This window comes from Ruditapes philippinarum, unplaced genomic scaffold (assembly GCF_026571515.1).
Source record: "Ruditapes philippinarum isolate M1 unplaced genomic scaffold, ASM2657151v2 ctg8216_1_1_1_1, whole genome shotgun sequence".
NCBI lineage: Eukaryota > Metazoa > Mollusca > Bivalvia > Venerida > Veneridae > Ruditapes > Ruditapes philippinarum.
Window position 1 is genome coordinate 68,388 of NW_026863748.1, and position 22,275 is coordinate 90,662.

Sequence of the window (22,275 nt, forward strand, 5' to 3'; positions counted from 1 at the left end):
TTTAATTTCGAAACAACTTTAATAATTTATAACTAAGTTTTGTATCTAATGAGTTAAACTGAAACCTGTCAGGTTACACTCTGTGTGGCAGGGAATGTAAATCGGTTTTTGCCAATCAGAAAGAGCCTGTTGTTCGTTGTGTACACTATATTCCATTCCCGCGAATCATGGCACGGAAATGATTTGATAATTAAAATTGTATATGGTTACATACTTGAAGTAAGTGCATGTGCACTTTTGCGTACTTTGGTTAAGTTATGCATAATTGGCGAAGTCTTCCGAACGGAATGTTTGTTGTCCATTATGACTGACTGAAGACGGAAAGAAACTTTTCTAGGTTTAAATCTTATAACGAAATAAAAATAGCTTCGAATGAAATGCGGAAATGCGTAAAAAGGATCACTAACCGTGATGGAATGCCTATTGCCAGTTCTTTGGACAATCGTTTATGCTTCTATATGTTCGAGATTTACTCATGCCGAAAACTTTGGAAATTTTAAAAACATCTTATGGTCGACTTGTTTAGAATCAAGAAAAGAGGCACTTTACTTTATGAAACTTTCTATTCAACAGTGTATTAAGGAATGTGCTTTGAGAAGTGCTTGTGAATTTTTAGGGTACGATATGCGGCTTCGCCGATGTGGGTTGTATTTTAATGAGGATTTCAACAATAAAGATGAAAAAGGGGGCACGTGCGCGTTCATTTTTCGAAGGGATTTGAATCTCCAAGAGGTAATGAAATCGTTAAAGAATAAAAATGTTTTCAAGCGCAAATAATTTTAATTAGTATTGTTTAATAACATAAGACAAAAAGTAATACATGTATTATCAACTTAAGATAAAAATAGTATTATTTACTAAAGTCAATGCAAATTAATTGAGATGTAGAATGAAAGTACTCTATTAAAATGAAATAAATAAATATATAAATAAAAATAAATAAATGAATAAATAAATCAAAGCAACATAACAATTCTATGTTTCCAAACTACTTAATTCCAGTTGTGAAAAAAGAAAGCCGAATGTATGAATTTTGTGATCTTACTTTTATTAAACGACAAATATTGTATAAGTAATAAGAAAGTGACCACTACGCAATTTAACCAATCATTTTCAAAACGAAACCAGAAATGACCAGCTTGTCCCAAATTGTCAACATCATGTAGTAAAGAAACAATTCTGGTTTAGTACGACGCTGTCCATCTTTTCTTAAAATGTGACGGACTATATCATATTTCCACACGAGTCAGCGACGAGGGGCGGTGAGGGGGCGGTGAGGAGGGCGTTGAGGGGGCGGTGAGGGGCATTTGAGTCTGATAGCTGCATATTCAGAAATTATGTGTAATATTAGTGTAATATGTCTAGTATTTTGTTTTCTAAACTGAAAACATGATAAATAGAATACTTAACAAGTGTCTGATATTATAAAATTTATCAGGCTCGGCGCGAAAAACATGAAAGGCTCGACTAAAAACCTTCCCTTTTTTTTTTGTTTTAGAAATGTCCAAAAAAGTTTGTATATCAATTCTCTATTAAAATTTTTAAGCCGGGGGAAAGTATTTAAATAGTTTACATAAAGCCCCTACTTATGAAATTATAAGCATACATGATCTAGGCCTTTAATGTTTTGTCAAATATTGTTTTTAAAATTTGTAGCTATTGAGTAGGGACATTGAATAACCTTAAACTCTCGTGTCATGTCGCATTATCTCGTATTAAATGAAACAAATATTCAATTAGAGAAATTCAATGCCTTCAAATGATTTCATCAATTTTGAAAGATGAGACAGTGCGATAATTATAGAATTATGATTTTATATTTGTTTTATACTAAATCGATTCTTGTTGTATATATTACTGCTTATGTATATATACATTCTTTTCCATCTTTTATCAGATTGCATCAGTATGCTCTTGCAACAATGGACAAGTGTGTAGTTTGAACAATGGACACTGCCTAATCAAAGGTAGGTTTCTACAGAAATAGTATGTCTAAAGGGAATTGGTCTATAATGAAAGGGTCTGTAAATTATATTGAATAATTAAATTGAAAGAATTTAGTATCAGACTTAACAACACACCACGGAAGAACTATATATAGAAGTTGTTAGCAAGTTTGAGATACATGATCCGATATTTTATAAATTAATTATACTTATTTAGTAGATAATAAAATGTTTTAGAACAAAATTTTATTATTTATCATATAATTCTCATTTTAAATCACTTAGAATTATATCAACATTTTTACTAGCAACAGTTTTTATCAGAATTTCCAAATGACACGTTTTTATTGTTTTTACTGATATTTGAAAAAACTTCTTGGAATTGTGCCCATTGTTGACCCATCCACTTTAAAGCTGTGCGTGTTGTTGCTTTCTACAATGCATTTATCAAGACTTTTTTGTCAGTATGACTCGACATGCAAACAAACTGAAGGTTTCCTGAGGGGGAAAGTTTTAATAATTTAAAGATATTTTATTAAACTTTTTTCAAAATTGTTTCAAAACCGTTTGCATCAAGAATATCGAATATTGGAAGGTCTATTAATACCGGTGACCGTCGAAAATCGGAGACCGTATCATCAAGACGTTTGAGATTGGTCTTTCAAGCGTCTTTGCGCATGTTTTCATTCATTTTTTATTAATGAAAGATAAAGAAGTAAATAAATAAATATTTACAAAATGAATTATTAACAAAATGGCAAGTTTACGCGGCCGAGCTGTACCCACAGCGTTAATAAGAACCGTCTTATTATATGACAATTGTCGTACCTTAGTATATACTCCAATATGGTTTTAAGTTTTCGCGTGCTGTAAATGCGTATGTAAATGACCGCTTTATTCACAACGTCAAGAATGAAGAGTCGCATAACGTAAGAAAACTAGAAGCGCCATACGACGACACGAGGGTACAACACATTGGTGACGTCGTGTTTGTGTGCTTTCGCCTGGCGCCCCGCGCAGCGAAAATACGACATGGCACAATATCAATTCTTTTTCTGCGACAATATTACAATATATTGTAATATAGTGAAATATGTTTTTGTTTTTTTTTTTTGTTTTTTTTGTCACGTACCATGACACCGCTTTAGCATTCAGATTCAATTCAAATAATGTTTTAGTAATTAGTGAAAACATTTCAAGTGTACAAGTAACCTAGCACAAGGCGCGTGCTATTAACGGAAATGACAGCTTACATGTCAAAATATACGTAATTATAATTAGAACTAGTATTCCGTTAGTAACGCGGTAGACAGAAATAGTAAATTCTATAATATTTTGCATCATAAGTTCAACGTTGTACCTAGATTTTAACAACATGTCATAGCTGTATAAACCATTGTTTGTTCTATAGAGCTGTAATAATTTGTACACCTATTAAATTTAAATTTTAATGACAGCAACTTATAAAGCATTCTCGAAAGAGATCCGTTAAAAACATAAATGACGGAAATGGGAATTTGCGTTCTTCGGACATCGCTTGAACAATCCTGATGTACAATACAAATGATAGTATGTGAGAAGTTAGCAGTTAACAGTGAGCTAAGCAAAAAGGCATTACGATTTATATAGGGAAATCAATGATCTGCTGTTATGCTGCTCAGCTGGGTAAACAATCTAGCAGAGCATTCCAAAATAAAGTGTAGAAATGCTTTGCTGGTATGCTCAGCTGGGTAAGCAATTTAGCAGGCCATTACTTAATATAGTGTAAAAATGCTCTGCTGGTATGCTCAGCTGGCTAGGCAATCTAGCAGGGCATTCCTAAATAAAGTGTAAAAATACCCTGCTGTTATACTCAGCTGGCTAAGCAATCTAGCGGGACATTTCCCAAATATAGCGTAAAAATGGTCTGCTGGTTTGCTCAGCTGGCTAGGCAATCTAGCAGGGCATTCCTAAATATAGTGTAGAAAATACTCTGTTGTTATACTCAGCTGGCTAAGCAATCTAGCGGGGCATTCCAAAATATAGTGTAAAAAGCTCTGCTGTTATGCTCAGCTGGCTAAGCAATCTAGTGGGGCATTCCAAAATATAGTGGTAAAATGCTCTTGCTGTTATGCTCAGCTGGCAAAGCAATCTAGCGGGGCATTCCCAAATATAGTGTAAAAATGCTCTGCTGGTATGCTCAGCTGGCTAGGCAATCTAGCAGGGCATTCCTAAATATAGTGTAAAAAAACTCTGCTGTTTTACTCAGCTGGCTAAGCAATCTAGCGGGGCATTCCAAAATATAGTGTAAAAGCTCTGCTGTTATGGCTCAGCTGCTAAGCAATCTAGTGGGGCATTCCAAAATATAGTGTAAAAATGCTCTGCTGTTATGCTCAGCGCTGGCTAAGCAATCTAGCGGGACATTCCAATATTTAGTGTAAAAATGCTCTGTTGTTATGCTCAGCTTGGTAAGCAATCTAGCGGAGCATTCCAAACTATAGTGTAAACATGATCTGCTGGTATGGCAACAGCTGGCTAGGCAATCTAGCAGGCATTCCTTAAATATAGTGTAAAAATGCTTAGCTGTTATGCTCAGCTGGCTAAGCAATCTAGCGGGACATTCCAAAATGAAGTGGTAAAAATGCTCTGCTGAATTGCTCAGCTGGCTAGGCAATCTAGAAGTGGCAATTCCTAAATATAGTGTTAAAAATGCTCAGCTTGCTAGGCCAATCCAGCAGAGCATTCCTAAATATAGTGTAAAAAAAATGCTCTGCTGGCAAGCTCAGCTGGCCCTAAGCAATCTAGCAGAGCGTTCCAAAATATAGTGCGAAAAAATGCTCTGCTGGTATGCTCTGCTAGCTAAGCAATCTAGCAGGGATTCCTAAATATAGTGTTAAAAATGCTCAGCTGGCTAGGCAATCCAGCAAAGCATTCTGAAAAATTAGTGTAAAAATGTTCTGCTGGAATGCTGAGGCTGTCTAGGCAAACTAGCAGGGCATTCTTAAATAAAGTATAAATGTCGTTGGTCTGCATCTGATTATTTGGCACTCGTAGACTTTCTAAATATTTAGTGCCAATGCAGATAATGACATTTTCTACTTCTACGGACCCTTTAGTGTCTTTTTCTTAGGTTCTCCGACTGATTCTGGGACGATCGGGCAGACTTTCAGGAATTTTTGGTGTTAAATGCAGATAAATGACATTTGTGAATTTTTAGGACCATCCAGAGTCCATTTCGTTGGTCTGCGAATGTTTCTGGAACACTCGCAGACTTTCAGAAATGTTCGGTGCCAATGGAGATAATGACATTTTTACTTTTCAAAAGGACCCTCCTGAGTCTATTTTCGTTGGTCTGCGACTGATTCTGAGTCGCTCGCAGACTTTTCAGGAATTTTGGTGTCAATGCCAGAAAATGATATTTCTGACTTATTGGGACCTTTCTGAATCCATTTTTTTGGCTCTGCGACTGATTCTGAGGCACTCACAGACTTTCAGGAATTTTTTATGTCAAGGCAGATAATGACATTTTTTACTTCTAGGGACATCCAGGGTCCATTTTTTTTGGTCTGCGACTTAATCTTTGACAGTCACAGACTTTCAGGGAATTGTTGGTGCCAATAGAGATAATTACAATTTATGACATTGTTGACCATCCAGAAGTCTATTTCGTTTTGGTCTGCGACTGATTTTTGGGCACTTGCAGACTTTCAAGAATTTTTGGTGCTAATGCAGATAATGACATTTTTAGGGGTAAAAATGCTCTGCTTATGACTAAGGGGTCCTTAAAAGTAAAAATAGTCATGATCTGCAATGGCACTAAACATCCTGAAAGTCTGCGAGTCGCAAGAAATCAGTCGCAGACCCAAGAAATGTACTCTTGCGGTTCCCTAAAAGTCAAAAATGTCATTATCTCCATTGGCCATCAAAATTCCTGAAAGTCTGCAAGTGTCCCAAAATCAGTCGCAGACCAGCGAAATGAACTCTGGTTGGTCGCTAGAAGTCAAAAATGTCATTATCTTCATTGGCACCAGAGATTCCTGAAAGTCTGCGAATGTCCCAGAATCAGTCGCAGACCATAAAAATGGACTCTGGCGGGTTCCTAGAAGTAAAAATTGCCATCATCTCTATTGGCACCCAAACTTTTCCTGAAAGTCTGCGAGTGTCCAACAATACGCTGCAAGGCTAATGAAAATGGGCTCTTAAATGTTTCATAGAAGTCAAAAATATGATTATTTCCATTGGCACCAACCATTTTGAAAGTCTGCGAGTGTCCAAGAATCAGTGCGCAGATGACCAAAATGGACTCTTGAGGGTCCTTAGAAGTCTTAATTGTCAAAATCAGCATTGGCCACCAAAAATTCCTGAAAGTCTGCGAGTGTCCTTCAAAAAGTCGCAGGGCAATGAAATAGTCTGCTTACAGGTCCTTAGAAGTCAAAATATCATTATTTCTATTGGCACCGAAATACCTGAAAGTCTGCGAGTGCCTCAGGATTGCCTAGAACTCGAAAATGTCAATAAAACTTTGGCAACAATAAATCCTGGAACTCAGAATTAGTCTGCCAACTGAGCATTCCACCAGAGCATTTTTTAACTATATTTCGGAATGCCCTGCTAGATTGCCTAGCCAGCTTAGCATTTCACCAGAGCATTTTTTACACCATTTAGTAATGCCCTGCTAGATTGCCTAGCCAGCTTAGCATTCACCAGAGCAATTTTTCACTATATTAAGGAATGCTCTGCTGTAGTGCCTAGCCAGCTGAGCATTCCAGCAGAGCATTTTTTAAACTATATCTAGTAATTCTCTGCTAAGATTGCCTAGCCAGCTGAGCATTCCACCCAGAGCATTTTTTCACTGTATTAAGGAATGCTCTGCTATAGTGCCTAGCCAGCTGAGCATTCCTGCAGAGCATTTTAACACTTTATTTAGTAATGCCCTGCTAGATTGCCTAAGCCAGCTTTATAGTCATTCCCAGCAGAGCATTTTTTACACTATATTTCGTTAATGCTCTGCTAGATTGCCTAGCAGCTTAGCATTCCAGCAGAGCATTTTTACACTATATTTAGCAATGCCCTGCTATATTTGCCTAGCCAGCTTAGCATTCCAGCAGAGCATTTTTACACTATATTTAGTTATGCCCTGCTAGATTGCCTAGCCAGCTTAGCAGTTTTCCAGAAAAGCAATTGTTCACTATATTTAGTAATGCTCTGCTAGATTGCCTAGCCAGCTTAGCATTCAGCAGAGCATTTTTACACTGTATTTAGTAATGTCCTGCTAGATTGCCTAGCCAGCTTAGCATTCCAGCAGAGCATTTTTTACACTGTATTTAGTAATGCTCTGCTTGATTGCCTAGCCAGCTTAGCATTCCAGCAGAGCATTTTTTTTCACTATATTTAGGAATGCTCTGCTATAAGTGCCTAGCCAGCTGAGCATTCCTGCATAGTATTTTAACACTTTATTTAGTAATGCGTTTCTAGATTGCCTAGCCAGCTTAGCATTCCAGCAGAGCATGTTTTACAACGTTATTTCGTAATGCTCTGCTAGATTGCCTAGCAGCTTAGCATTCCACCAGAGCATTTTTACACTATATTTAGCAATGCCCTGCTAGATTGCCTAGCCAGCTTTAGCATTCCAGCAGAGGTTTTTTTCACTATATTTAGGGAATGCTCTGCTAGATTGCCTAGCCAGCTTAGCATTCAAGCAGAGCATCTTTTACATTATATTTGGGTAATGCCCTGCTAGATTGCCTAGCCAGCTTAGCATTCCAGAAAAGCATTTGTTCACTATATTTAGTAATGCTCTGCTAAGATTGCCTAGCCACCTTAGCATTCCAGCAGAGCATTTTTACACTGTATTTAGTAATGCTCTGCTAGATTGCCTAGCCAGCTTAGCATTCCAGCAGAGCATTTTTTCACTATATTTAGGAATGCTCTGCTAGATTGCCTAGCAGCTTAGCATTCCAGCAGAGCATTTTTACACTATATTTATGTAATACCTGCTAGATTGCCTAGCCAGCTTAGCATTCCAGAATAGCATTTGTTAACTATATTTTAGTAATGTCCTGCTAGATTGCCTAGCCAGCTTAGCATTCCAGAATATGCATTTGTACCTATAATTTAGTAATGTCCTGCTAGATTGCCTAGCCAGCTTTAGCATTCCAGCAGAGCATTTTAACACTATATTTAGTAATGCACTGCTAGATTGCCTAGCCAGCTGAGCGTTCCAGCAGAGCATTTTTTCACTAAAGCTAGGAATGCTCTGCTAGATTGCCAAGACAGCTGAGTATTGCAGCAGAGCTTTTTTTACACTATATTTAGGAATGCCCTGCTGGATGCCCAATACAGCTGAGCATTACAGCAGATCATTACCTTCCCTATATAAATTGAAATGCCTTTTTGCTTAGCTCACTGTTCACTGCTAACTTCTCACATACCAAATGATAATCGATTCTTTGTTAACATGCAAATTTATGACGTCATTTAGTTTTGTTAAGAACAAAAGACTATTCTCTAAACATTTCTGTATATTTTTGTTTCATAATAAATGAACCATTTTTGTATGTGTTATGCCAATGCGTTGAAAATTGCCTTAAGTAAATATTACAAATGTACTTTTCTAAATGAAAGTTTCAAAACAAAAAATACCATTTAAGTACACTCATTGTTTTTCTTTCTTTCATTATTGCAGAGTGTCAGGCGTTTTATTTTGATAATGGAATTGCCTACGGAAATGTGCGTCATGTAAATGCAAAGGCACGGATCAAATGTCAAGATGGATATAGAGAAATTAACGGAGTTCAAGAGGTCACGTGCAACAACGACGGTTACTGGAGTTACCTCCCGTCTTGTGTTTTACAATCAAGTTCAACAGCAACAGTCACACCAGGTCCGACGACTGAAGAAACAACGACAGTTGTAGAAACAACATTTTCCACAACAACAACGGTTGGAGTAACAATATCTACCGCCGCAACAACATGTGCACAAACACCATCTTTTTCAACAACAACATCAACTCCTTCACCAACAACAGTATCCACCGCAACAACAATGGCTGTTACAACAATAACAACAACAGGTGCACCATCTCCTACATCAACAACACCACCATCTCCTACAACAACAACACCACCATCTCCTACAACAACAACAACAACAACACCATCTCCTACAACAACAACACCACCATCTCCTACAACAACAACAACACCATCTCCTACAACAACAACACCACCATCTGCTACAACTACAACACCACCACCATCTCCTACAACAACAACACCACCATCTCCTACAACAACAACACCACCATCTCCTACAACAACAACACCACCATCTCCTTCAACAACAACACACCACCATCTCCTACAACAACAACACCACCATCTCCTACAACAACAACACCACTACCTCCTACAACAACAACACCACCATCTCCTACAACAACAACACCACCATCTCCTACAACAACAACACCACCATCTCCTACAACTACAACACCACCACCATCTCCTACAACAACAACACCACCGTCTTCAACAACAACAACAACAACTCTGCCAGCTACAACAACAACATATGCTACGCCTGTAACAGGTAATTAAAATGCTTCATTACGTTCTTATAATATGAGTGCCAGTATGGCATATATTCAAAAAAATACACAAATTCACAAAAATATGCGTGGTACACTTTTTCAGGCCTAAAAAAATACTGTTGTTACAAGTGTAAGGGTAACATGCTCTCCAGGAAAAGTCAGGGTTTATCGGATTTTCTATAAATCATGTTCAGTTCTGAAAATCTAAACCCAAAGAAAATGTTCATACCCTGTTGTCCTTGAGAATCATCCGTGGGCCCTTGTCAGATGGTTGACATTGAAACCTTCGATAATGTCCCCGGATGACACAAAAACATCCTTTTTAACTCTTCGACGTAACATTTCTGCCTCTCGACGTTTTTGTTACTGTGCAGCATGAAAACCCGCCCGTAATGTACTTCTAAAATATGAAGTTCGATATTTTTTTATTTTTATTTATTTATTTACAGACCTAAAATGGTATTTTGAGGGATATTTTTCAGATGCGTAAGGTGACACTAACAAGTCAATTTCTTTTTAGGCCTCACCTGATCATTCGTTTGTTTTCCACCTTGGAATTGTTGAAAGGTTTTGTTGAGGTTTGAAGATGTTCAGCACGACATTATTGTTGTGTATACATGTTATGTGGTACTTTTAGTTTCTTTCTATTTGGCCATTTTCAACTTGGGTGGTTCAGTTATATCTCCTTGAATACTGTATAATCACGCCTTAGGCATATGTTGCCTGCTTTTTAAATTTGTCTTTTTGAAACGTCTTATGCTGTGATATGCCGGCTTCATAACCTCAGATCCCCTTTTCAAAATCTATTTTTATTTAGTTTCCGCCCATTGTTTCTCGTTTAGGGAAAGCATTCTCTTTACTTGGGGACCATACGCCGTTTTTATGGAATGGCACTACGTGTCACATAATGAAAGTTACCATGATAACCGCTGATATGAAACATCTGCGGATGTTTCAAATTCAAAATTTAAGCTATTTTCGTCGGTGCTAGGGGGCGTGGACGGTAACTTGCAATTTCAAGTACCGTCCATGAACAGGCTCAATCAAACCGAGCCTGAAACAATTTCAATTTTGATGTGTTGGGCTTTGTGATTTCTCTATTTTATTTTAGAGCCGTTAAAAGTATTTATAAGTAATTACACGCATGATAAGCAGGCGGAATACTGAATGTTATCTAGTACTCGCTCATTCAGACTTTTGACCAAAAGTTTTCCGAATATATGCATACATTTGATATGAGTTCAAACATTAAGCAGTCACACTCTGGGAAGACTATATTAAGGGTAATAATTTGGGAAAAACAATAAAACCATAGCATTGACGAAGCAAATGTGTGAGTGTGTGGAAAACGTAACCAAGCAGTTTGAAGGAAGGCTGGACCTAACAATTTGCGGAAAGCTTAACCCATCAGTGTGCGGAAAGCTTGGCCCAGCAAATTGCGGAAAGCTTAGCCAAACAGTGTGCGGAAAGCTTGACCCAGCAATTTGCGGAAAGATGCGAAAGCTTGACCCAGCAATTTGCGGAAAGCTGCTAAAAGCTTTACCCAGCAATTTGCGGAGGCTTAACCAAGTAGTGTAAGGAAATATTGACGAGACATTTTAAGTAGAGTGAAACGCAGTAGTGTGTGGAAATCTTTACCTAGCAGGATGAGGTAAACTTCAAGATATAATACAGCTTATTTCCTTTGCTTTGTCTTGCTATTTTTTTTTTTTTTTTTTTTTTTTTTTTTTTTTTTTTTTTTTTTTTTTTTTTTTTTTGGTACGGGGCCAGACTTATAAATGACCTGCGCAATGACGTTAGAAATTTTGAATGCTAAAAAAGTATAAAGTAAAAATTAATATTAATATTTTATCAAATTTTTATATTTCTTTATTCCAAATGTTCTTTATCATTACAGTTTGTCCATCAGACCTCAGTGAGTGGATCACACCAAGTGCAGATTACACGTCGTTTCAGGTCTTGTTTGTTGTACAGAATGCAAAACGAGACCAATCACAAACTGGATGTGCAGGACACAGTTCAAGTCTTGTTAAAATCAACGCACTATGGAAGCAAAATGCCTTAGCAGCCTCGCTAGAAAACTGCGACGGTAGGCTGTTTGTTCCTATTGATACACGTAATACCAAAATATATCGAAATATGTAAAAAGTGGTGAAAGTAATTACGCACTTTTTGACACTAACTAGCATGGATTAAGTGTTTGTATGTTAGCATAACCTATGGTGGCTGATTTGTGCCATTTGTGTTTTCGCCCCGCGACCTCGCCGAATTAACAAGTTAACGGGGTCTCGGGACGAAATCACGCTTATAAGCGGGGGCGCGCGGCAAAGTTTTATTTATTAAACTTCGCCCCGCGCCCTCGCTAAAAAGCGTGTTTTCGCTCCGCGCCCCTACCATTTTAACTTATTAAATTTCGACTTTTCGCTGAGACAAAAATACGAATGGCACGTGTCAGCCGCCATAATAACCCGCGATACTTTTTTAAAAACTCAACGACTTGGCTTCCATTAGCTCAGTTATGACTTATACAAATTCACAAGTTTAAATGACACTATGCCTCAGAAACAAATTAATGCTTACTTTTTAACCAAGGGAAAAGTTGTATTTTATGATATTTAAAAAAAATATTATAATTATGCGTGTTGCGATAAATATGGAAAATAACACAAAAGCAGCAAAATGTAATCAAACAAGTATTTTGACTTCCATACTAAGTACCTATTCACTATAACTGTGCAAACAATGGAACGTATGAAAAAGCTTGTTCAGGTAATTTGCCAATAATTAACTTTAAATCAAAATTACATTAAAATTAGAAATTTTTGAAAAAGAGCATTTCTTATATTAGGCATAATCACCGTAGGGAACGTGTTACAGTATCTCGTTTTCCGGATACAGTATAGAATTTTCAAGATGAAGGATTATTTATGGGGAAGAGAGGTATCCAGAACATACTTCAAGTAGTTTAGATTCTAAAAGACGTTGTGCCTTGCTTGTAAGGAACTGGATCCGGAATCTAGTTTTACATGTCTTCAGCACGATGCTGTAACATGTTCCCTATGGTGATAATAGGCCTTTAACTAAAAAAATTGAATCCAAAGAAACGAAAATAATCTGAAGATTGTAACAAACAAAATTATTGTTGACATTCAAGAAGCGTTTATGAATTCGGAAAACATGGATTTTGGTAAATGCTGTCTTACGAACGCTGCTGTCTTACGAACGCTGGCTTATTTACTTAACTTTCTGGTTGATGACTATATATATTGCTTCTACATATTGCAAACAGTTAATTTTACAGTTATTTTTCATAGGCTACTTAAATATGCTCACATGTTCCAGCGAGTTTTGCATCGAAGTCGATTTCATACTGTATTTATAAAATAAAAATCACCATTGATATTATTTTTTTATTTTGCCTATACGATTATAAATAATATCAATATATATACATGTTTATATTAAAGTTTTCAACGGATTTCTTTCAAGTCTGCTATTGGAGTTGAGGGTTAAGAGTGGATAGCTTGGATTTTAATGGACTCAGTCTGATGCGATGTAGGGAATTTCGGATTGTTGGGCAGCCGAGCAGTTTGGTGTCAATTGTGGTATCTATAATAGCTACAATTGTGGAGGAGAATTGTAATAAATGTGGCTATATATGTGAACGGACCTAAGTAATGAATTTTAATGCTGGATTATATTTTATTAAAAAATTTATACCATTTAAGTTAATGTGTGACGTGGTACCGATTTAGTAAGTATGAGTGGTCCTTGTACGAGTTGTGATGGTTTGGAGGCGAGGAAGGAGTATAGTGCGAGTGTTTAGTTCGCGAGTTTTGTGTGTTGTGTTCGCACAGAGATTTTTTACCTGTTGTCATTTTGTTTTAGGAAATAGCCGAGATGAGGGCAGCAAGAAGATTATGGGCAAACTTAGTGAAGGAGAAGTTTCAACCTGAGAACCCTAAATCACTGCAGTAATTGAAATTTCAATTGTAATTTCACCGGTTAGATTCAATCATTTTTTGCAGCCTGTACAGTTATTGTTAATTATCGACGCCTTTCTTTATGTATCATAATATCTTTTTTTATTTTCCAGCGATTAAAACAGAAAACAATGTTTTCGTTAAATATAATATGGAACTGTTTTGATAATTTTCATTGTTCAAGATTCTCACCATATTTGAAATGATGTCCATTTAGCCTTTATGTTGCCAAAATTGAACATTCAAGACTTTCTTTGTGCTCTTGACTAGCACTTCATTTTTGCTTTATAAAGCCAGTTTGACTTAGGATTTTTTGGCACTAAACATTCTCAACAAAAAATAAAATTTAGGGAAACTTGGTTAGAAAAATTGATTGACATGTAAATTGTTTTGTAAATGTCATTGTTAAGCAAAAAAGAATACTTTTGGAAGCAATTTAACAGCCTAGTGCAATTGATAGACATCAAAATAATAATCTAATTCACTTGGAGCAAACGATAGAATCATCATCAATATTAAAACACAATGCTTAGGTTCAAAGGTCTGACTGTGTTGAAGATGTCTTAATTTGTAGAAAAATAAAAATTAAAATAATAAAATATAATAACACATGGGTTTGTGGGTAACAGTAAAATATCATCCCGAGGGAAAATACTGTTACCCGAGGCGTAGCCGAGTATTTTCACGAGGGATGATATTTTAACTGTTACCCACAAACCCATGTGTTATTTATTTTATTACCCCGAACAAAAATTGTGATGATCTGAATTTGTAAACTAAATCTAACTGTAAAAAAAATAAACCAAGAGTAGCAATAACTAAACTGTCCTTTCCTTACAAGTTTTAAGTGTACTGTAGGCCTACTTGAGAAGCTGTTTTTCTTAATTCTTTAAGCAAGTCTTTAATCTACCAGTCATAAACATACAATAAGCTGTGTGATTTATTTACCATTTATAAGGTTATGATCTGTGAAATCTGATCCTTTTGTATCCAGAATATTTTTGCATGGTTTTTGACAAAGTGCATTTACAAAATAACGATGATATTCTACAGATGTCTGTCCACCAACTCTATCTGTAACGTATCACTGGTTAAATTGTAACTGTGCTTTTAATCATTGCATGTTCCAGTTTGACACAAATGTTCACATTAATTACTTCGTTGAAAACGGAGTTTACTTCTGATTTTCCAAAACGATATTTCTAACGGAAAAGACTTACTGTAGGGACAAGAATAAATTTAGAGAGTCTATTATTTTTGGCGATGCCTAGCCTATCGTGAAATATAAAATAATCGAGGGAATGGGAGTCATTTTTTTCATTTTTTTGAAGATGACACGTGACCAATTTCATACTGTTAAAAAATACTGTTACCTATGTAACAGTACAAAATTCTTAGTCACCTGGTACACTTGCATTAACAGAAAGACTAACTCCCAGAGGCCTATGGGAAATTAACATTACGAAAAAAGTGAGGGGAGGTGATAATTAAAATGTTAAAAAATAAAACAACAAAATTTCACAATTGTATACTTTTCCTTATGATATATGTGTTATACATGTGGTTGATACAAGTTGATAAATAATTTGTATAACTTTAGATCAAATATTCTCAAAATATGCCGACCCTTGAATATTTGGGTTTGATCCTCAACATTTTTTACCCTTGATTTTCAAAGTCATGAACACCCTGAAAGATTACATTAAAATTTTGGTTCGGTATATTAAAAAATGATGACGTCTTCCTCCACCAGTGACATTTGAAAGTTGCCGTAAGGCTTTTAAAAAATAGTGCCATAAAACGTGTTACATTAAAAACTTTATTATATTAGCGATGCTTTAACACTTGTAACGTATTCGATATTATCTGCTTCTAGTAACATAAGCATTTTAACTAAAAACTGGAAATCATTATCTTGTTTGCTTGATCTATAATTTGAGTAAAGGTTGTTATTGCATTTCTTTAAAAATAAATTCCAACCTTTGATTCATTCGTTTTCTGACAACAAAAAGAATCAAACCCGATTTTTTAATACTTATAAAGATTCCATAATTATTTTCAAAGTTTACTGAGACTCATCAGGAAATGACACGTGACGTGATCATTTGTATTTGTGACTATTTACGTCGGCACAAAAGTAGGTCAAGGTATTGCATGAATTTAAGTCAAGAAAAAAGGTTATTGATCTCTTGGTCAATTTAGATAGAAAATGAGATATTTGCACTGTTTTGTCCATAAATAAGAGCATCAGAGAGGAAAAAAGAAAAATATTGTTAAATATTGAAAAGGAAATTAACAAGGGCGGGGGGCGGCGTTATAGTTAGGAGACGTTTTATTGATGTAAAATGTACATTAGTTAGCTTAATTTTAAGATCAGTCATAATCATTCAGTTCTTAATTAACTATTTCAAAGGATGTGATTACGAGTGGATTTAGTTACAATATTGTTTCTACAGAAATTGCATGGTTAGCTATTTGGGTTAACCAATGTGAAAGAAGAAAGTAGTGTTGGTTACTCTCATTCATATTTTGACATGTCAAGCGATATTTTTATTTCCGAGTTTGCCTATCTAATGTTGGATAGGACAATATCTTGTGTGCAAATTAACATCATTCCCTCACCTGTTTTTCCCACAGGCAGTCGGTGCATGGTTTGGATAGTATACATGTACATGACCACGCCCACTTATTTTTATTAAATGAAATATTTTTTTCACTAATAAGATATTTTTCACTCAAGATGTTTTAACACGTCTTATTTCCAATAAAACAACAAAGGAAAGTTGATTATAAAAATGTTATCCGTACGTACCAACTTGCCTTATATTGTACAATTTCCGAAAAAAAATCATGTCTGAGTAGATTGCACTTTATTTGGTGATATAACAAAGATCTGGGAGGGGTAAAATAAGGCCTGGTGGTAGTTCCGCTGGCGGACTTTCCACCTTTACAATATTTGTAGTATATGTGGATGAAATTTTTAAATAAGATGTTTTAAAAACATTTTAGGTGAACAATATTTTATTAGTGAAAAATATATTTTATTTGTAAACATAAGTTGGCGTGGTCATGTACATGTATATTATCCAAGCCACGCAAAGACTGCCTCTGGTTTTTCCAGAAGTGACCCAAAAGTGAAAAGCGTTCAGTGTAACAGTTTGGAGTCAACACCTACCTATTGGTCCGGGTTCGTTGCGGGTTAGTCAGTAGTTGCAGTTTATTTGATGGCAAAATTAGGCACTTACAAATTTGGCTGCCCGATGCTCAAGTTGAATTGTTATTTCACGGTGCTTTAATTTACTCATTGTCAAACATCACACGATTTAGGCTGTGATGCAATTTTGCCTTGTACTATATTATTTTTGTAGTTTTGTAAGAGGTTACACATTTTCCTAAAACCAACTTTGCACAGTGGTGTAATTGTTGCAATAGATTGTCCAGTGACATAGCTTGGAGACCTATAGTTTAAAGGTCATTTTAAAATACGACACAGTTTAGATTTTTAACTCATGTAAGATGCCAATAGAGTGTGTGTATAAACGCATAGAATGCCATTGAAATACGGTTTTAAATGTTCATCAAATCGTATCAAGTGTATATGATTGATAAATGAAATATTTTGCCAGATAAATATATGTGTTTGATTGTATGATTTGCAGTAAAGAATCGTTGACATATTTTTATTGGTCCACTATTAACATTATGCATAATCATATCAACAAATAGTTTGAATTATATTTACAAATAGTTTGCTGGTATTTGGTGTTGGCAATCAAAGAATCAAATCGTCAGGTCTCATCGATTCATGCTCTTCCGATTTATTTCTTTGAGTTTGAAAAACAGGACATGTGTTAAATTGAAACATGAAATTAAATATCTGCTTTCTCAGTAGGTCACTTGAGACAGCTCGACAAGAGTTTGTCATTTTCTTTTAAGAAAATGTCATGTGATTAGCATTCCCTTCAATATTTCTGAAGCCAGTAAAATTATTCAATGAAACTTTAATACATGTATACAAGGCGAATCAAAAGCAAGCGAATTAAGCAATGTTTCACAACTCTATTGAATTTAGACCTTTTTGTTCAGCCACTTTTTCACATAAAAATAAAGATTTACTGAAACATCATTGATATCAGTACTGATTCTCTGGAATTTTATGCTGCAAATGAAATAGTTTCACAACTCAATAAAACACTTTTTTTGTTTTTTAATTCAAAAAATTGCCATTTTATTTGAATATCAAGACGGTATTTTTAAATAATGAATATTGGTTAAGTGACAAGGGTTATCATTTCTTATTTGATTATTGTATTTGTGTAATTGTTTCTTAAATTGGCAAAAGAGCACTAAACATTTCTTATCTTTTCAACTGTAAATGAAAATCCTTAATCTCTACATAACATTATCTATACAATTGAAATTTAATTTTTTTACGAGAAACAAATAAAAAACAGTATGTCTTATGACACAATCGTTACTTCTAATTTTGCACAAGCAAACTGTACCTTGGGTATACATTTTATTCGATTATACATATCCTATTGTGGTTTTTTTTTATTGAAATAAAAGTTAAATTCAAGATTTTATTGCATAATGATATAAGATTCTAATATTGCTTTATTTCTTCCAACATTTTTATATGCCCTCCATTTTTCCAGACATTCAAATTTTACATTTAATTACTTAACGTTGTTATTGTCTGTTTCTGCTTTCTGAATATCACAACAAGCAATATAAAGCATTTGAGATAAATAATTATTATTGAAATATGGGTTTTTTTATCGAATATAGAATTATCATAACAAGACTTTATGTTTGTTTGTCTTATTCTAAATTCTTGATAACAAAATATTGTCTCTTTCTTACATAAATGATCTGACTGTAAAAGAATAATTATGTTTCTTTTTTTCTCACAATAACAGTGATCGCCAAACCAGCCACGTATAGCACTTGAGCAGAATGTAAAACAGGAGGAGAGCACGTCAAACATCAGGATGGTTTGTGAACTGGTTTATTCAAGAACCGACCTGTTTCAGTCTATCAGGATACATTTTAATGATACATGATTACTGAAGTACTAAAAACGTGACAACAAAAAGTGACGTTACTGTTATATGATTAAAAATATAATCACTTGGCAAAATAGCACTATTCAGATTACATAGTGTAGAACATTCATATACATTATGTACATTAATAATACATTCCCGTTATATTCGACAAAAGTTCTCATTATGTACAACCAGCGCCTGGTATCACGAAAGTATTATTTGTTATATTTTTTTAGATTTTGATGTAATCCTTTATTACGACGGTTGTTCGATATGTAATGTGTTTTATACATTATCACAAAATAATTCGACTGAACATTACAGCCCATAAAATATTATCCGCGGCTTTAAATACACATTATAATCTTATAATCCTCATAAAAAGCAACACGTTATGCTGGTTTGGCTAGACCTCTGAGGCACGGACGGATGGTCAAGCCAAGGGTCTGTAGGAACCTGTATCGATGACCAGTATTACCTTTTCAACTGTTAGGATAGGGGAAAATTCGCATGGGGCTACATCTGAAAAGTTTGGTGTGCGGCAAAAGAAAAAGACGTAAATCCTTTTTGGCTTCAAGAATTGCTTCACAAACTTTGATGTATACAATGGAGCAATATCACGAAGCAGACGAACATGCCTAAGCGTCTTATCTGATAACATTCCTTGAGCTTTTTAGTTTAACATCTCAGTAATACCGACTTATAACACTATGTCCTTCGCAACGGACTTTGTGCATCAATACCATCACAGGAGAAGAATATGCAATAAATGACAATTGCTTGTGCTGCAGGCCTTCTGCCGGTTTTGGTAAACAATATTTTGTTTCCAATCTTCTGACTGGTTCTAAATAGTAACCCAACGTTTCGTCACCAGTAACAATGTACTTTAATGCAGCTTGTATTTGACCAGAAACATACTATGACTTTTCAATTTATTTGATGTTCATTTCCCTTCTGGTGTCCTTCACATTTTATCAATAATTGAAACAACATGTCCTTCATTTTAATTAATGAAGAAAGAACTATTACAAATTTATGAGTAAGAATGCTTTTTTTTATTTTGTCATAATTATAATCTTTTCGAATCCAGTTTGTACTGCAAATATTCAAATGACAAGACAAAAATAAATAAATTGTAATGCAATTAAAAACATGCCATCACAAAAAATAAGACGAGTTTAATAGAATTTCTCCAAAAATCAAGTTTCAAGGACATTTCAAATATGATACTGCTATAATTATTTATAATAGAGCCAACCCCGTCGTACCAACGAAGCAGAGATGTAGAAAGACTTTAAGTCCCCCCTTTGCCTAATATTTCAGGCACGATCGTAATTTTAAGCTTCACACTTTAACACGGGGAGGAATTTTTACAAGCCGGATGGAGTTCTAAAGATAACTTGATTGGAGTTCTTATGATAACTGCCACGGAGTTCATCGAAAACGTTACGGATTTCTCCGAAAACCTTCTATTTGGAAAACTCACGTGAAAAATGGTATTTTTACCTTTAAATGAGGAGTTGAGGTGCTAAATTAAACTTTGATAAATTTTAAGCTTGACCTACCTTTCAGAAAAACCTTTAAGACCATTTTTCATCGCCTTTTTTTTTTTTAAAAAAATCTTGTAGTTTTGAGAAAAAATCCAAATTACTTGCTTGTACATATTTATCTTTTCATTTGTGATCTTCTTCGTTGCCATACTTAATTACAAAATTAAAGTGAAGAGTTGTAAGCATAAAGCCAGGGATAATAAATAATTAATTTATACCCGATTTTTCTAATGTCACAAAAATGGTTCAATGGTTTTGAGCGTATTTTTAATTCAAAAGATATTTTTCTAATCAAATTTGTGCGAATTTCATTTTGACATTTATTTATAAAACCGAACGAATGCACTAAAAAATTTATGTATATACGATGAAGATCACAAGTTGGAGTTTACAATGGAGACTAAGAGTACCTGTACTATTGGTCTTTACACCAATGCATCTGTGTATATAAGACTTGTTTCTTTCTTACTTTTCTGTCATATTTGTTGTTCTTATTACTAGTATTGTTGTTGCTTTTGCTGTTTTGTTGTTAACTTTTCGAAGTACTTTTCCATCTTGTAAAAGTTGGCGTTAATAGAACTAGCAAGCTAAATGGAGGGAGACTTAGCTGTAAAGAAAATGGTACACAACACCTTCAGTATTACCGATGGTCATTTTTGTGTGCCAGACTATGCTAGCCATATACTTTTTTTTCTTTATTTTGTGTTTTCGTTTTGGCTCATAAAAATAAACCCTTGTTTCGTTTATAATTTTACTGCCTGTAAAAGGCAAACTATACAACTTAAGAATGATATTTATCGTCTATTTAGAATTTGTATCTATTCATGTACCGTTGGTTTGTTGGGTTTTTTTTCTTGAAGATTTTGCCAAGATGTTTTTACATTATTACTTGCATACGCTGTTTTGCGTCCTAAATGGAAACTATAGCCAAAGAACTTCTTTTCTATCAACATATATGTGTTCGTTCGCCGTTATTCTAAGCTATATTTTAGATTACTCTCAAAATGCAAAAACTTATTTTCGGCCAATATATATTTATTGAATGCAAAGATAAGATAGAAAGTACTCAAACGTGTTTCTCTTTCATTTTTCTTTCTATTCGTATTACAATTTCTTTGCATTGACGCCGCTTAAATGTGAGCATTCTTTGAAAACAAAATTTTAAAAGGTAAAGACCCAAATTTCGTCAAGTGGGGTCTGTCTACGAGAAAATCTTGCATTGACTAAAGCGGTAAAATTCAATTTCCACAGAAAATATAAAAACTTTGACATGTTGGACAGAACAGAAAAATATTTAGCAGGTGCCATAAAGTTAATACTTTAAAAGAATGAGGTTCATCAACAACAATAGAAACTTAATAACTCCTCAAAATTGTAGGCTTAAATGTGAGCATTCATTCGCTTCAGTGTTTTTATATTTTTCTGGTCCTTCGGGATCATTGATACCAGCACTATTAAGTGTTGAGAATTGAGTACCGCTCAGTCGGTGCTAGGGGGCGTGAGGGATGTTGCACTTATTCATTATCCCTCATGTACAGACTCAATCAAACCGAGTCTGTAATTCGTATGTAACTTTGTTGTGATTAATGCTCCGAGGGGTCACTTAAAACTATATACAATTTTTACTTGCAATTGCCCTCAATTCTAAATGTGCACTACTTTTTCATACAATTTATCTCAATACTAAATGAGGACTACTTGTTTCTGCAATTGCCCTTTTTTACTTAAAGTGGACTACATTTTTCCTGCAATTGACCTCTTTTCGGAAATCGATCCAATTTAAGTCGGAATATTGCAACTTAAAACATTCTTCGTTCATTTACTTTTTGTTAACCTTCAGAAACTAGTGATGTCATCAGAGGAAAAATAAGGAAAAAAATGCTCATATTTTCAATTTTATTTTAGCAATATAAATTTCATCTGAAAGCATACATTTTCATAACAAACGTGAATTTATGTTTATTGTAAAGTAATTATGCATTAACGTATGATAAATAACAATACAATATCAGTCTTGTATGATAAAGTGAGCACTAGTTTGAATACGAAAGCATAATAGTAAATTAAATAACAAATATGTAATCAAACAAGATAGGTTTGCAAAGACAAATTGTTTGTAATATTAAAACAGACAACAAGAATTTCAAAGGAATAACAGAAAATAACACAAAG

General features: G+C 34.7%; 1 protein-coding gene across 1 annotated transcript; it reads left to right on the forward strand.

Annotated features, from left to right (window-relative positions):
- The first annotated feature begins 242 nt into the window (after positions 1-242).
- LOC132723215 (mucin-6-like) lies at positions 243-11,602 on the forward strand. The gene is made up of 4 exons (XM_060707893.1): positions 243-732; positions 1,898-1,967; positions 8,611-9,518; positions 11,417-11,602. The coding sequence occupies exons 1-3, from the start codon at positions 412-414 to the stop codon at positions 9,513-9,515; spliced, it is 1,296 nt and encodes a 431-aa protein (XP_060563876.1). The 5' UTR covers positions 243-411; the 3' UTR covers positions 9,516-9,518; positions 11,417-11,602.
- Positions 11,603-22,275: the final 10,673 nt, after the last annotated feature.

Bases quoted from the DNA above. Each gene is read 5' to 3' on its own strand.
- LOC132723215 (XM_060707893.1), top strand. From the start codon at position 412: ATGGAATGCCTATTGCCAGTTCTTTGGACAATCGTTTATGCTTCTATA. The intron at 733-1,897 runs GTAATGAAATCG...ATCTTTTATCAG, and splicing joins GGGATTTGAATCTCCAAGAG to ATTGCATCAGTATGCTCTTG. The intron at 1,968-8,610 runs GTAGGTTTCTAC...TCATTATTGCAG, and splicing joins TGGACACTGCCTAATCAAAG to AGTGTCAGGCGTTTTATTTT.